The sequence below is a fragment of the Microchirus variegatus genome (assembly GCF_963457635.1).
Source record: "Microchirus variegatus genome assembly, chromosome: 22".
Taxonomy (NCBI): domain Eukaryota; kingdom Metazoa; phylum Chordata; class Actinopteri; order Pleuronectiformes; family Soleidae; genus Microchirus; species Microchirus variegatus.
The window spans coordinates 5,178,974-5,193,735 of record NC_139823.1 but is presented as its reverse complement, the minus strand read 5'-3'; the positions used below and the strand labels follow the sequence as shown (position 1 = coordinate 5,193,735).

Here is a 14,762-nt window from a genome sequence, read left to right as displayed (position 1 = left end):
GACAGCGTGACAGAGCATGAAAAGTAACAAAACAAGTTATCTCGACAAATATTTGCTCTACCTCCAGCACAGGGAAATAAGTTTGAGCTCTCCAGCTTGTCTTTCCTTGGAATGTTCTTGAAAAACACACTGTGCCCTGTAGCTATGCACTTATTGTAAGGTCGGTGGATGTCTAAGGAGGACGCAGTGTGGTATTTAGGTAATCAAAGTGTGTTAAAATGTGCGTGTCTTGTCCTTTCACGCACATTGTTACAAATCAGCGAGAAGCCACTCTATGTGGACTTTGACGCACCGCAAGTGTAACGATAGTGTGGCCTCCTGGTGCTTCTTAAAAACTAAATTGACATGTCATTTTTGCCTCACATTAAAAATAACTTGAGATTAAACGTAGATTCATGGGGAAAAGGATGAATGTTCAATTACGCCACTCCCTCAGCAGAGCCTATTGTTGATGTTTCAGCACAGCTGTTGTGTTTTATTGTAAAGACACATTGCAGTTACGTAAACCTCTCTATCCCTCCACCGTGAGATAAAGCGGTCATTTCTGTGCAGTAGCATGAGGTTGTCCTCTCCCCACACCTTCTTGGTGCAGCCTTGCCAGTGCTTTGATTTGCAGCCAGCTATTTTTGTTTTAATAAAAACTCTAGTACCGCATGTATGGATCATATTTTATTTTATCAAATGCAGTTTTCCATAATGCAGTTTGTAGAAAAAAAAAGAAAAAGGCCGCAGTAACAGCAAAGGCCGTAGTGTGAAAATGTGTGACCTCAGACCTCAGGCAGATTCCAACATTCAGTCTCAACAGGCAAAGCAGTCCGTATTCTCTATAACAACAGAAGTTATATTCGATAAATAAACCCATAATTGAACTATTTACCATTTTACTGCTTATTCAAGCAATTCCTAAATGCTGATTTAAATCCAAAGTCAGTCAAAGTAGTGAAATTGAAATATCATTCTGACCTACTACAGCACACAAAATGACTCATGTGTCTCCTTGCAGTTTCACAGTGGGAAGATCTGCTGAAGCTACAACTGGATGCAGATCGCGCGGGACTGGATATGTTCCAACTCGATGTTTGGAAAAAAAACATGGCCCAGGTGCAGCTGCAGCAAAGTACATTTTCAAGGTACAGCGTTAAAGTGATGCGGTAGGAACATTTGTCTTCACTTTCTCCCAAATGATTGGCACGTGTCAGTTTGAAATGTTAGTAATGCAGCAAGATAGACAAGCTACGAGACACCATGATGGGAGATCAGTGGTAGAGTGGGTCATCTTTTAATCCGGTTGAAAGTCTACATGCCGACGTGTCCTTGGGCAAGATGCTGAACGAGACGTGTGCTGGCAACGCAAGAATGGGTGTGATGAGCGTAAAGCAGCTGTGAGTGGGGTGGATGATGTTCTCATCTACCAGCAGGACAGAGCTTTTATCTCACCTGGAGAAGTCTGGGAGCACTTTGAGGATCTTTTTTTTTTTTAATGCTTTCCACACCAGATAACTAGTATTTCTAAAAGGACAAACAGAAGTGGATCACCACCTCACATCCTGGATTACCTGACCAATCAACCCCAGTATGCGAGGACCTGTGTTTGGTTGTCGGACACGGCTGTGTGCAGTACAGGGGCGTCGCCAGGGAACCGTGCTGGCTCAGTTCCTCTTCCCCCAGTACACTTCTACAGCCGTTCTTACGTTCAGCCTCACAGATGCACAATTACTGTCACTGTGGCATTTTTATCTAGGTCACCAAAAAACATCAGCTCTCACGGAGTCATAGTTTGATTTACTTAAGAGCGTCTACAAGCCAAAACTATTGATAAGAGTGCAGAAAACCCACAAAAGACTCTCAAGTCAATTTACATTTTTTATTTTGCATATTTGAACATTCCAGTTTAAGTGGCCCACAACAAAAACAAAACAAATTTGCTTTGCAATCATCCACAGGTGGCCAGAGTAGAGTCGAGCTTCAGATCATGTGCATCGTCCCAGTTGTTTAATTTACACAAGACCGTCACCCGCAGCAAAGAACAGATGACCAGGAACCCACGCTTCCTTCCTGTACAAAGGGGACGTCTGAGAAGCGAGCGGTACACATTTGAGCAGCCATTATTTTGGTCAAAAGGGTACTCCAACTTGGAATGCACATTGGAAAGTCAAAAAGGGGGGCGAGGAATGTTCGGCATACAGCAGGACTGGCCTTCATCCTGACTTCTCCTGCTCGATGGCTGCAAATGGAAAGGAAGAAAGTTTGCATTATTAGTCTCATAGAGCTACACGAGTTATCATGTTAAACAGGGAGTGGCACATACTTTCGGTAGTCGGCAGTGTGTTTTTCTCCTGGGTCGCAGTCTTCTTCAGCTTCGTCTTGTCAAAAGACGTGACTTCTTCGACATTGGGTTTGTCAGACATGTTGGCAGATGGTCTGGAAATAAATAGTAAATATGATCATCTTTTAAATTAACGCCTAAAGCACACAGGAACGACCAATTAGAAGCCCACAATGGGAGAGCGTAAAAAAAAGCCCATTTGCTGATGTATAATCAACTCCAGCTGAGCGCGTTACACCTCATGTGTCTCAATGGGCTGCTTTGTGAAGAGATTTTGTTGTTCATGTGCAGCAGTGAAGGACCACTGACCTGCCTTTAAACACTCACAGCGATCTCTCCCTCTGATCAATAGTGTTAAATTTCATCTACATTAACACAGACTGTTAGATTTAAAACGGATTAGATTGATACAGCGTGCGCGAGCTTTCACATACCACGCAACAAAGCAGCCGTTCATTCAAATGTCTTTGTCGAACTAGGTCACAGTTTTCTGTTATTCTATTACGCCTTTCGCATTAAATCATAGCTTGCAACAGACACTCGCTGCACACGTGATTTGTTCAATATCACATCATCAGAAATGGAGAGGCACTTACCAGAGATTCTGTCGGCGTGCTTTAGGATGAAGTGTCTACGCTGCTGCAGAGTGTTCTTCTGAGCTGCGCCCACCCTATAAATACCGCTCAATATGCAAATAAACCCCTGACGTCACTCCCCCGCCTCCAAAACCTGCCTTTGTGCAAACAGGTATAGGGGGGGGGGACACCCCGTGACAGTAAAACATCACTTATACACAAACTGAGGAGGGGGTTTGACAAAATCTTCGTTTTAAATTTAGCAAAAATGTCTATGGTTTAAGCAGTGACCTGGTGTTTCAGGTTAGGCGAGAGCGGAAACCTGTGCGCTGAGACTCTCCTCGAGTATAAAAGGCCTGGATATCATTTTACCAAGTGTTTGTCCGTCTTCACAAAGCGAACAAAAAATGGGCTGCGATATGGATTTGTGAGTGGGGACAATAACTTTAGGATTCACTTTCGACGTGTCCTACTTACAGAATGAACAATGACGACACCTTGTGGGCAAGTGAAGTAATAACCACGGAAACATGGAATTTATATTATGATACTTCTATATGATATAGTTGGTTAATTTAGTATTTTATTTATTATATCCACCTCACAGTAGGCTCTTTATTATTGCAGTGTGTGCCAAGAAGTACATCTCCAAATGTATTGATGAAAAGAACGGAAGGGGTAGTAAAAACAATGAACATAATTAAAAAAGAAAACTCAATTTAACAACTGCCAACCTTTAGGCTTATATCATCAGGGAGGGACACAAATAGACCTGGAGAGAGGATACAGATTTCTGTGTAGCAATAATGGTTTGAAAGTTGGGGCAAATATAAGAACTGTTTTTATTATTATTATTATTATTATTATTATTGTTCAAAAGATTTAGACCTAAACCTACTTTGCCTTTTGTCTACTGGTCATGTCTTAGTTACATGTAGAACAGATGACACATTTAAATAATCATATGTGGCCATAGGTCTTACATCAGTTGATTATTTTATTCAATTTAATATTTACACATAAATTACCAAACAATCACAAATGTATGCCTCTGAAGTCTCAACCAAAGTGATAAGTGAAGGATTACATACGGACAGTGCTTTCAAAACAAACAAACAAACAAACGAAAGATTATATTGTCCACATACGATCTATAAATTACTCCCACACGTTTGCCGTAGAACTTCCTGCTTCACCTGTTAGTGAAGTACTTTGTATAGATCTTGTTGCACATAAACTGATTGTCTACTCTGACAACATTCCTCAGGTTTTGCCAAAACCAGGGCTCTGCGGCTGCTGTCTTCGGCCACTCTAAAACACTTTTCCCACACACCCTTCTCCTGAGGCGCAGGAAGTGAGAGTGCTGCAGGACTGGCTCGAGCATAAGCAGAACAATCACGTCCACATTTTCATCCAGTAGTCTTTGGTGGGCCAGATACATTGCCAGCTTGAAAATCCCAGTCTTAACATAGTCCTCTGTTAAGACAAATAGGGTCTTGCGACTGTATCTGATGCTATGAGTGAGGTTGTCCACCAGTGGGACTCCTGGGACCCAGTCCCTCTCCTCCAGACACAGTGGGAGATGCTTCTCTCCTTCCTCTTCCAGTTTCACCCGCAGATTTCTCATTACCCATTCAGAGACATGTGGATCTTTGGTGTCATATGTCACAAAGACACCATAATAACTGTCTGTTGAGTTCAAAGTTTTGTATCCCTTCAACTTAGCTTTCATATAGTGTATTACATATGACGCGTCCCAGTAAAACAGGTGAGCAACAGTTGCCACAAACATAAAAGCAATGATGAAGGTAGTGGTGAGAATGTATAACGGGAATGCCTGGTGGTCATTTACACACTGGCTAATGTCAAAGTATATCAATGCTAGACCTCTCTGGTTTTCCGGTGTGTCACACGTCACCCCAGTGGTCAGGCTTGGAATTTTTATTGTGTTGTTACTGTTTTCAAGCCACAGAATGAAATCTAAGGAATCACAGGTGCATTGAAATGGGTTTCCCTGCAAGAACAACGTATGGATCTGATTATTGGGTTTTGGTTGGAAGGTGGATTGATTGACGGTGGTGAGTCTGTTGTCGCTAAGGCTGAGAGTCTTAAGGCTTTTTGGCCCATTTATGAACCCATCATCCAAGTGGAAAATATGGTTATCGCTCAAATCGAGGAAAGTCAAAGTCTGAGTAATGCTTGAGTTTATGCCCCTCACATCAACTAAAGAGTTGGATCTCAGGTCTAAAATTTGAAGTTGATAGAAATAGCTCAGTGCGTCCCATTTAAATTCAGTGAGCAAGTTATTGCTTATGCATAGTTTGGTGAGGTTACGCGGTAAATATTTATAAACATCGTTTGGGATCATTTTAATGTAGTTTTTGGATATATCCAGATATGTCAAATTAGTAAGATTAGTGAAAAGCATATGGAATCTGTGGTCTCTGTTTTTCCAAATGTAGCCAAGTTTATTATTTGTATACTGAAGTTCTGTCAAAGATTTGCTCGACAGCTGTTTTGTTGTTAATGTGGAAATGGAATTGTGACTCATATTAAGCACTCTCAGAACTGGCAGATTTTTTAAGAAATTTAAATTATGCGTTATCCCGTATGCTTTGAAGTAGTGTGAGTTGTAACTGAGGTCCAGCACTTGTAGATTTTGTAGTTCTTTGAAGGCATTGTCATAGGCCAGATCAATCTTGTTAAAAGATAGGTCTAGGTATGTCAGATTCGGCAGCGAAGAGAACTCTGTGCCATTAAGTGCTGCTGAAAATCCATTTCCGGAGAGGTTGAGACATGCAATATTTCCATAGCCATCAAACTGCTGCGGAGAAATGAAGAAAAGATTATTGGAGCTTAAGATTAGTACTCGACCAGAGTCATAGCACACTGGATTGACAAGACTGTGTGAAATCTCATAAGAAAAATCTTTTGGATAGGATTTAAGTAGGGGTGAAATTGAAAGGCCTGACCTCAGCTCGTTGTTGTCATTCGGAGGTGGAGGATCTTTCACTGGAATGGGGTACAGCCTGTTTTCTGCAAGGTATATCATTTTCAAGGTGCGTAATCTGCTGAATATGGTCGAATCAGAGTGAATAATGAAGTTAGTCCCTAAGTTCAGTGCAGAAAGGTTTCTAAGCTCATACAGAGGGCTAAGTGTACCTGGTCCAATATTCTGGAAGACCAACCCTTCTAAATGCAAAGTTCTTAGTGAGACCAGATATGAAAAGTCATGTGAAAGATTCAGTGTTTTAGGGTAGAGTTTGAGAGCAAAATTGAAAGAGAGATCAAGTTTTTCGAGTTTGCAAAGATTTCTAAGAAATTTTGCGTCATTAACAATTGCATTTTGCAAGAAGTTAAATGACAAGAACAATTGTTTCAGGTTGTGCAGCCTCTCAAACCAGCGGTGCTCCAAGTATGTTAATGAGTTCCCTCCCAGGTGCAGGATCTCTAACTGTGTTAGATTGTGAAATGCTAAAGAATCGATGTGTAGAGAAATGTTTTTGCAGGGAACACAGGGATATGGTGCATTTTGACATCTTGGACAATTTCCTTGCAGTAAGAGTTTCTTTAAATTAAATAACCCCACAAAAGCATCTTCATTTATCTGTTGTATTTGATTAGATCCAATCTTCAACAACTGCAGTGACTGAGGTAATCCTTTGGGAACCTCGGTTAAGTTGTTAAATGACAAATCCAGAGCCTGCAGTTTGGTCATAACAGCAAAGCTGCCATTCTTAATTGTCACAGATCTGTGACAGGGAATCCACGAGTAGCAGTTTTTTGATATCCACAACTTTGTGATGTTTGCTAAGCGAGTGAGGTTCATGCTATCCAAAGATATATTGTTCATGTTTAGATCAAGGATTTCCAGACTGAGGGGGAGATTGACGGGGAGATCCTTCAGGCGGTTGCCAGTCAATTTCAGATGTTTCAGGTTTGTCAGGTTTTTGAAAGCGCTTGCATCAATGGGAAGTCCTTTGTTGTTGTTTGCCCAGTTCAGATTGAGTTTGGTCAAATTCAACATATTAGGAAATGCATTCACGGAAATATTTGTTATGTTATTTTCTGATAAGTTGAGCTCAGTTGCATTCGTCATGATCCCATGAGGTATTTGGTGCAGATGGCGCCCTCCACAGTCAAAAATCACCTCGGAGTCATTGCAGAATGTGACATCACAAGGGAATTGTGGTGGCATCCTCTGAGGGTCACATGCAGCAGGTGGGGCAGGTTTGAACTCACAGTGCAGACAGAACAGCAGCATGAGCATCCAACACGTCACAGTCTACAGGTGAACAATGAAACGTGTAAGAGGCAGAAGATAATACAGTATATTGTAAAGTTCATCTCATATTAAAGCAGGGTATCCGCGGAGTCTTAAAAAGTCTTAAATCCAATCATTTGAATTTAAGGCCTTAAAATGTCTTAGATTCTCCTAAAATCTCATAAAAGGTCTTAAAAACAATTTGGAAAGGTCTTAAAAATCTATCAACGTTACTTTTATTTAAAACATGCATAAACTTCAGTCTCGCTTTTTGAGGATGCAATAACATAACTACAAAACAGAACAAAAGTAGGCCACCGCTTAGCCGCTAACAGCTAAGCCAAATTCTTGCATATGGTTAAGTGCAAGTTCAACGATATGTGGCTCCAATTTTCCTTCATGCCTTTTGTACTTGTTGCACGTATGGATTTGAAATTGGTCTTAAATTGTATTCATTATGGTCTTGAAAAAGTCTTAAAAAGTCTTAAATTTGACTTGTTGAAACTTGCAGAGACCCTGTAAAGGATATATCCTTTCATTTTTTTTCCATCAATGCATGGGTAATCGTTTCTTCTCGTCTGACTGAACATTCACTGATCTCTCTTGAGTTACCACAAGGCTTCAGCCATCATGGCGACTCGTCATGGCACGTGTAACCAGCAGGTGGCATTGTTTTGTAAGTGAAATAACTGGATTGGCACTTCAAACATTTGAAAATTACATTATCGTTGTAGGGGCACAAAAACCGATGCATTGCGTCAACATGTAGCATTTCTGAGGTAAAGGTAGATGATTAAAATGCAGTCGCAGCGATAAATAAAAATTATCACTAATGTCAACACAGTATTAAGAAATAAAATAGTTGTCACCATTCTATGCATTTGCAAAACCATAAGGTTTACTGAACTAAACACCACTTTCTTATTTTTTGATTTCTTATTCTCCTATTTGTAAGTAAACACTTTACATTATTTACATTATTACGTTATATAAACTGATGTGTTAATCCCAAATAGTCTTACTTTGACATCCGTCTTTCAAATACGTAGCTGACACTTTTGAAACACAAAAAGACAAAAACGAATTTCTATTAGCACCACTGAAGTTTATGTCTAAAATTAAAAGGTAAAAAGGTGAAACAAATGATGTAATTTTCCTTCTCACACCTATAAAAAATGTAATGTTATATTTACAACAAATATTTAAATTATAAGTCAACTATTTTTATCGATTGTATAAACCCCCCAAACGTTTTCAATTCTTCAATAAATTCATACAGAGTATTATTAAAGCTTGTAGCACACAATTATAGAATAACAGCATCATTATATATATACAGTACATATAAATACATCAAAAAGTACAGATAACTTTGTATCAGTAAAACTCACCATTGTGCATGCATTGAATGTATTCCTCATGATCCTTAAATGGTAACTTTGAAAAAACTCACAGGTTACATTTGAAATCAGCTATCTATCGCTATACCTGCTTCTTGTGACATCAGCTATCTACATATTTACCATGCATAGGATTCTTTTAAAAATACATACTACTGTTTCTGAAGTCAAACACACGCAAACAAACTGGCCAGTTGACAAAGACAAGAAAGCCTCTCTGACAAAAGTAGCATGTGAAATGAAGAAGTACTTGTTTCATTTCCCTCTTTTGTGATATGCTGGCAGTTTCCCTGGTGAGAATCGTACACATTATTGTCAAAACACAGAAGTACATACAGAACAATCTGAAATTAAAGAAGTATTTAAGTGCACTGGAGCACTTACAATGTCTCTTTGAAAAGGTTGTTGTATTGTTTGTGACTTTCAGTTGCTAACACATTTCTCAGGCTGAACCAGAAGTATGGCTGAGCTTGAGGATTTGTCGGCCATTCCAGCACAGACCGCTTATACAGTTTCTTCCGCAGGCGTAGGTACTTTGAATTGCACGGTACTTTCTCCAAAAGGATCAGTACTATAACGTCGTTTTTTTCATCCATTAGCCTTTGATGGGCCATGTAGAAAGCTGTCTTGAATTTGCCACTTTTGATGTATTTGTTGGTGAGAATGAACACAGTCCTGTTGCTCCTGTGGATGCTCTGGGACAGGTTGTCAATTAGAGGAGTTCCAGGGATCCAGTCCCGCTCCTCTAAGCACAGTGTAACACTGTGGTCTCCGCAGCTCTCCAGCTGAACGCACATCTCCTTCATCACCCATTCTGACACAGCAGGATCCTCCTTATCATATATGACAAAGGCATCATAGACAGATCTTTGGGAGTACAGGCGGCCATAGCCTTTAATCTTGGCCCTACAGAAATAGTATATATACCAGACGTCCCACAGGAAGAGATGACTAGAGATGGACAGGGTGAGGAAGCTGAGGACAAGGGAAGTCATGATAGTGTAGAGAATGATTGGCAAATAGTTGTATTGGCAGGCCAGCAGGTCAACGGAGATTACAGGATGACCTCTTTGTGCACCAGGTGCTGCACAGGTCACATCTGTGGCCAGTCTGGGGATGGTTACATTGGTGGTATTGAGCCATTTTACAAACCATGTGACATTGCAATTACACATAAATCTGTTGTTATGCAGAAGGAGCATTTCCATCTGATTATCAGAATCTGGAACGCTGGATTCTTCAATGTGCTGTATTCTATTGAAACTAAGATCCAGATATTTTAAGTTGTAAGCACCTTTGAGGAAATCTTGCACAAGTTTTTGTATTTGGTTTTTATGTAAAATTAGTTTCTTGAGAGATTTGGTACAGTGCGATAGCACTGGAACGGTCTCTAAACAATTTCCACTGAGATCTAAGACTTGCAAAGATTGTAGAAACTTGAGTTTCTCCCAAGCAAAGGCTTTTAATTTGTTAGATTTGATGTAGAGTTCGGACAGCTTGTCTGGTAGACTGCTGAACACTTGTTCTGGAATGAAATTGAGGTTGTTATGAGAGATGTCGAGGACTGTCAGGTTGACTAAGTTCTTGAAATACTTAAAATATCTGGTGTCCCCGTCTCTCCACATCATATCTAACCGATTATCTCTGAACTCTAACCTCTCAAGAGATTGACTCTCCAGCTCTGTGTTTGTAGATGTCGAGATCTTATTGTGGTTCATCAGTAATACTTTGAGATTCTTCAAATTTCGAGTGAAATTAAGCATGTGGGTCAAGCCCTCAGATTCAAAATAATAGTTGTTGTTACTTATATCCAGGATAACCAGACTTGTTAGTTCTTCAAATGCAGTGGAGTAGAGCAGGTCCAGACGATTCAATGAAAAGTCCAGATACTGTAAATTGGACAGGTAGGTAAACTCAGAACCATTCAGGCTCTGACTCATTGCATTTCCAGACAGATTGAGGCATCTCAGATCTCCAAGATCTAAAAACTTTGACTGCAAGAAGAAGATGTTGTTTCTACTTACATCTAGGGTTTTGCCAAACTGACTGCACTCACTTTTAACAAAGGACTTAACAACCCCAAGTTCTCTGTCTTTGTTTTTGCAGCTGCGGGCATATTCATCATATCTGAAGTAATGTATTTCTCTTACTTCCTGACTTTGGTACTGAGCCACGGCTGACATTGGAGACCAGTCTAAGGGCTCTCCTCCAGTAAAACCAACAGCATCTTGGCTGTCAGTGGGGGAAGATATTTTGTTGTCAGACAGGCTGATTATTTTAAAGCTTTTAAATTCCATCAGAATACTAAGGTTTGCCATTTTAATGAAGTTTGTACCAAGATCTACAACCTCCAGGTTTGGGAGGTGTTTCAAAGGATCAATACTCTCTGCTTTTAGCTGCTGAAACACAAAACCCCTTAGTCTGAAAATTTTGAGGAACTTGAGGGAAGAGAAAGCGCCACTCAGTCTCAGTGTTTGAGGATACCGCCTCAGCTCATAGTTAAATGAAAGGTCCAGTTCTTCGAGTTTGTGCAAGAAATGTGGGAAGTTGGCGACTGCTATCTCTTTTGCTAAAAAGTTTGACGAGAGATCGAGCACTTTAAGCTCTTTTGTGTTGACAAACCATGCAGAGGGCACACATGTCAGAGAGTTGCTGTGCAGGCGGAGCATCTTCAGTTTTCTTAACATTTTAAATGCCATGTTGTTGATTTTGAGTGGTGAGTTATTTGGACATGGGTTGCAAGGGAAAGGTTCATTATAACATCGAGGACAATTTCCACTTATATCTAGAATCTCAAGGTCGGTTAAGTTTTTGAAGTCCTCAGCAGTGACTTCTTGAATGTTATTGTTATAGAGATACAACTCCTTCAGGCTTGTGGGTAGATAGTGTGGAATAAAAGATAAGTTGTTTGATTTAAGGGATAACACTGTCAAATTACTCAGCTGAGAGAATGCACCGTGCTCTATATCATAGGACACATTACAAGGATTACGATAATAGCAGTTTTGACCAAGATAAAGCTTCTCAACATTCCTGAGCCCAGAGAGGTTTGCTTTAGAAATGTAATAAATGTGATTCACTTCCAAACTCAGCAGGATCACATTTGAAGGCAGGCCTTTCGGTATACTGTAGAGCTGATTGCCGTCCAGATACAAAGCACGCAGACTCCTCATGCTCGTGAAGGTGTTTTCCTCTATTGTCACACTCCTTGTACACATGCGGTCTTTGGGACCGATTTTGATAGGCACACAGTTGCACCTCATGTCTAGCTCAGTTAGGTTATGTAGACCGTGGAAGGAGGAGGAGTTTAATTTAGGAATATGGTTGACGGTGAGTGTCAGATTGGTGGTTTCTCTGGGGATGCCACTGGGGATTTCTTTGAGGCCCCTCTCGGTACAGTCCACTTTCACCTCACTCCCGTCGATGGCCTCGCTAACATCACATGGCAGAGTTTTTGGGTACAAAACGTTGACTGTTGATACACAGAGACAACACCACAGGGCCAGCAGTGCCACGCACATCTGGACAGAAGCTGTGGCATTTCCCTATGAAGTTTCCAAGAAGACATTTCACAATACAGTTGTATTACTAAGACAACACACTCACAATACACAGCACACTGTGTGTTTGTGTTTTTTTCAATATAAATTATTCATGAACTGTTTACTGCACAATAGAGCTATGAGTATTCATTTTCTATTTTATGTGGTCTACAACCATGACAGCATTAGAATACATACAGATATTGCTCTACATGTTGCCGATATCAACAAAAATATGCTTACCAAGTGGAAGAGCATTGTTGGCGTGAAAGATTGAAAAGGGGTCCTGCTATGAGTTCTGTTGTCACGTTGCACACTGAAAGAACTGTAACATTGATCATTACTTATTAACTAATGTTATGAAAGTAGCAGGTGGCTGGGTTGGATCAATGTGTGTATAATTAGGCAGCATCACTTCCTTATTTTCACAAACCGCACATCTTCCAAAGTTCCTGTTTTAATAACGCAATTTGATAATGGTCGCTGTTTATTATAACAAGGCACATGTGCTTTAATGTGATGGAGATTTTTCCCTAAAAATAGGATTGAGTAGTCTCTCGTTCTTGGTATGTTTCAAAGGCACAGCTGGAGATTGTGGGTTATTCAGTTGCTACCACTGAGTGGTAGAAAGAGCAGTTTCATTTCTAATGAGCCTGCAGGGGAAACTGACATGTTGGGTTTCACTTTTAGGTTTGCCAGCTTATACTGTGAAAATGCTATTCTGACACAATGGGATCTCATGCTCTGGCCAAAAAGTATAAAGCACTGTACATAGTCCACCTTTATTTGTTTATTTATTGACTTGAACAGTCTTTTGCACAGGAACAACCCTTCACTCTCACATTCACATTCAAATCTCTTCATGTTTTAAGACTGTGAGGGGAAACTACCTGGAGAAAACCCATGTGCACACAAAGAGAACATGCTAACTCTTCACAGAATGGCCCTTGACAGATTCAAACTTTGGGTTCTATTTTATGTTATGACATGGTGTCTGTCTGTCTGTCTGTCTGTCATGTCGGAAATAGCTCAACAACTTTTGGATAGCTTGAAATGGATTTTCACGCAGTTGTCCCCAGAGCATGAAACCATATGATTTGATGTTTGGCTCGGCCTCAGCTGTATGTCAGTGAACAAATATTTCAACGCAGTCTGCTTGTCAGCATAACATTGTATTATTCATTAAAACACATTGTATTGCAACATAAAAGACAGCAGAATGGCATCATATATTGCACTACAGCAATCTGCAACTAATCGTCTGATGTTTGGTTTGACCAAAACCTAACATTTAACCTTTCTGTGTACAAATTGAATGCTTCCCACGGTTTGCAGAAAAGGAAAACAACATTGTTTTCTGGGAGACCAGACCAGGATGACTAACTAAACAGGCAGATTATTAGCATGCTAATGTTAGCATTTAGCTCAAAGTAATGCTGTGCCTAAATAAAACCTCACAGATCAGCATGGCTGTGTAGACTCTTGTTCAAGATGCATAGACATTACACATCTGCTTTGTCTACACTCATATACAATTGTGCAAACAATCCAGACTTTCCAGACCTGCAAATTAAATGGGCAATTATCCTCATTAATGCAAAAAGCAGTGCCACCACTCATGCATGAGAAATAATAAATTATTAACATAAGTAATACAACTATACATTGATTTACCATCTTCTCTGAATGAGTAATGCAAATGCGGAACTGAAAGTGTTCAGTCTAGAAAAGTCACTCTGCCTGCTTGTGGTATTCTGTTTTAAAGCTCCCATAGACCGGAAGTTCCAATTAATGCTTTCTTGGTGTGTATCTGCGCCATTATCTTGTGTACGAAGCCCTAAAGTTTCGAAACAAACAGTTCAGCCAAACGCTGGGTTTTATTGTATTCTCGGGCTCTGCAAGCGGTCTGAAAAAGCCTGGAATCGTGACGCAAGGATCCCGTCTCCTGAACAGCAGATCCTACTGCTCCGGGCACTAGTCTGGGCAAATCTGTTTGCATACATTGAAACGCAGAAGCAGAAGAATGTCCATTGTGGAGGTGTTTCACTTGTGACAGTGTCCTCTGACTGAAGGCATAAAAAAAGGGCGGGGAGTCGTGGCGAAGCCATTTTTAAACATTGTTAAAACAGTGTTTTGATAATGAGTAGCAGTGCATCCACCGTTCCAGAGGGGGAGCTGCACTTCTGAGAGCTGATGTGCTAATTACGTCACTTCCAGGTACCTGGCCAATCACAAGACAGTTGGGAAAGCTCTTGTTTGCTGACCAATCACAAAACAGTTCGCCTTCTGGGGGTGAGATTTCGGTCAAACAGCATGGCTGACGAGAGCTTCAGTGAGGAGAGATTTTGATCGGCTCGTTTGCAGCAACTAGGAGGTTTTTGATCATTAAAACAAGTTAATGTATGTAAGTAGACCTCCATAACTCACATATATTATGTGCGATAGGACCACTCTATGGGAGCTTTAATGCTTCAGTGATTGACTGAGATAACCACAAAATCTAAAACTGTGGCATTGTATGAGAGGCTGGTAGTGTGTTACGACTCCATACACAGAGTTCAGACACCAATAGACAGAAGTCATTTGAGATAGACAGTTTAAAAGTTTTATTTTTTTAAATGATGTTCACAAAAAATGACAGGAAAATACTAATGT

General features: G+C 40.3%; 3 protein-coding genes across 3 annotated transcripts; all 3 read right to left on the bottom strand.

Moving 5' to 3' along the window:
- Positions 1-1,850: 1,850 nt before the first annotated feature.
- On the bottom strand, positions 1,851-3,031 carry tmsb4x (thymosin beta 4 X-linked). The gene is made up of 3 exons (XM_083908271.1): positions 2,923-3,031; positions 2,309-2,421; positions 1,851-2,224 (listed from the first exon to the last, which is right to left on the bottom strand). The coding sequence occupies exons 2-3, from the start codon at positions 2,406-2,408 to the stop codon at positions 2,199-2,201; spliced, it is 126 nt and encodes a 41-aa protein (XP_083764397.1). The 5' UTR covers positions 2,409-2,421; positions 2,923-3,031; the 3' UTR covers positions 1,851-2,198.
- Positions 3,032-4,093: 1,062 nt separating this feature from the next.
- Positions 4,094-6,928, bottom strand: tlr8a (toll-like receptor 8a; the record flags this gene model as incomplete). The annotated part of the gene is made up of 1 exon (XM_083908428.1): positions 4,094-6,928. The coding sequence occupies one exon, from the start codon at positions 6,926-6,928 to the stop codon at positions 4,094-4,096; it is 2,835 nt and encodes a 944-aa protein (XP_083764554.1).
- Positions 6,929-8,945: 2,017 nt separating this feature from the next.
- Positions 8,946-12,086, bottom strand: LOC310943087 (toll-like receptor 7; the record flags this gene model as incomplete). The annotated part of the gene is made up of 1 exon (XM_083908598.1): positions 8,946-12,086. The coding sequence occupies one exon, from the start codon at positions 12,084-12,086 to the stop codon at positions 8,946-8,948; it is 3,141 nt and encodes a 1,046-aa protein (XP_083764724.1).
- Between the last annotated feature and the right edge of the window lie 2,676 nt (positions 12,087-14,762).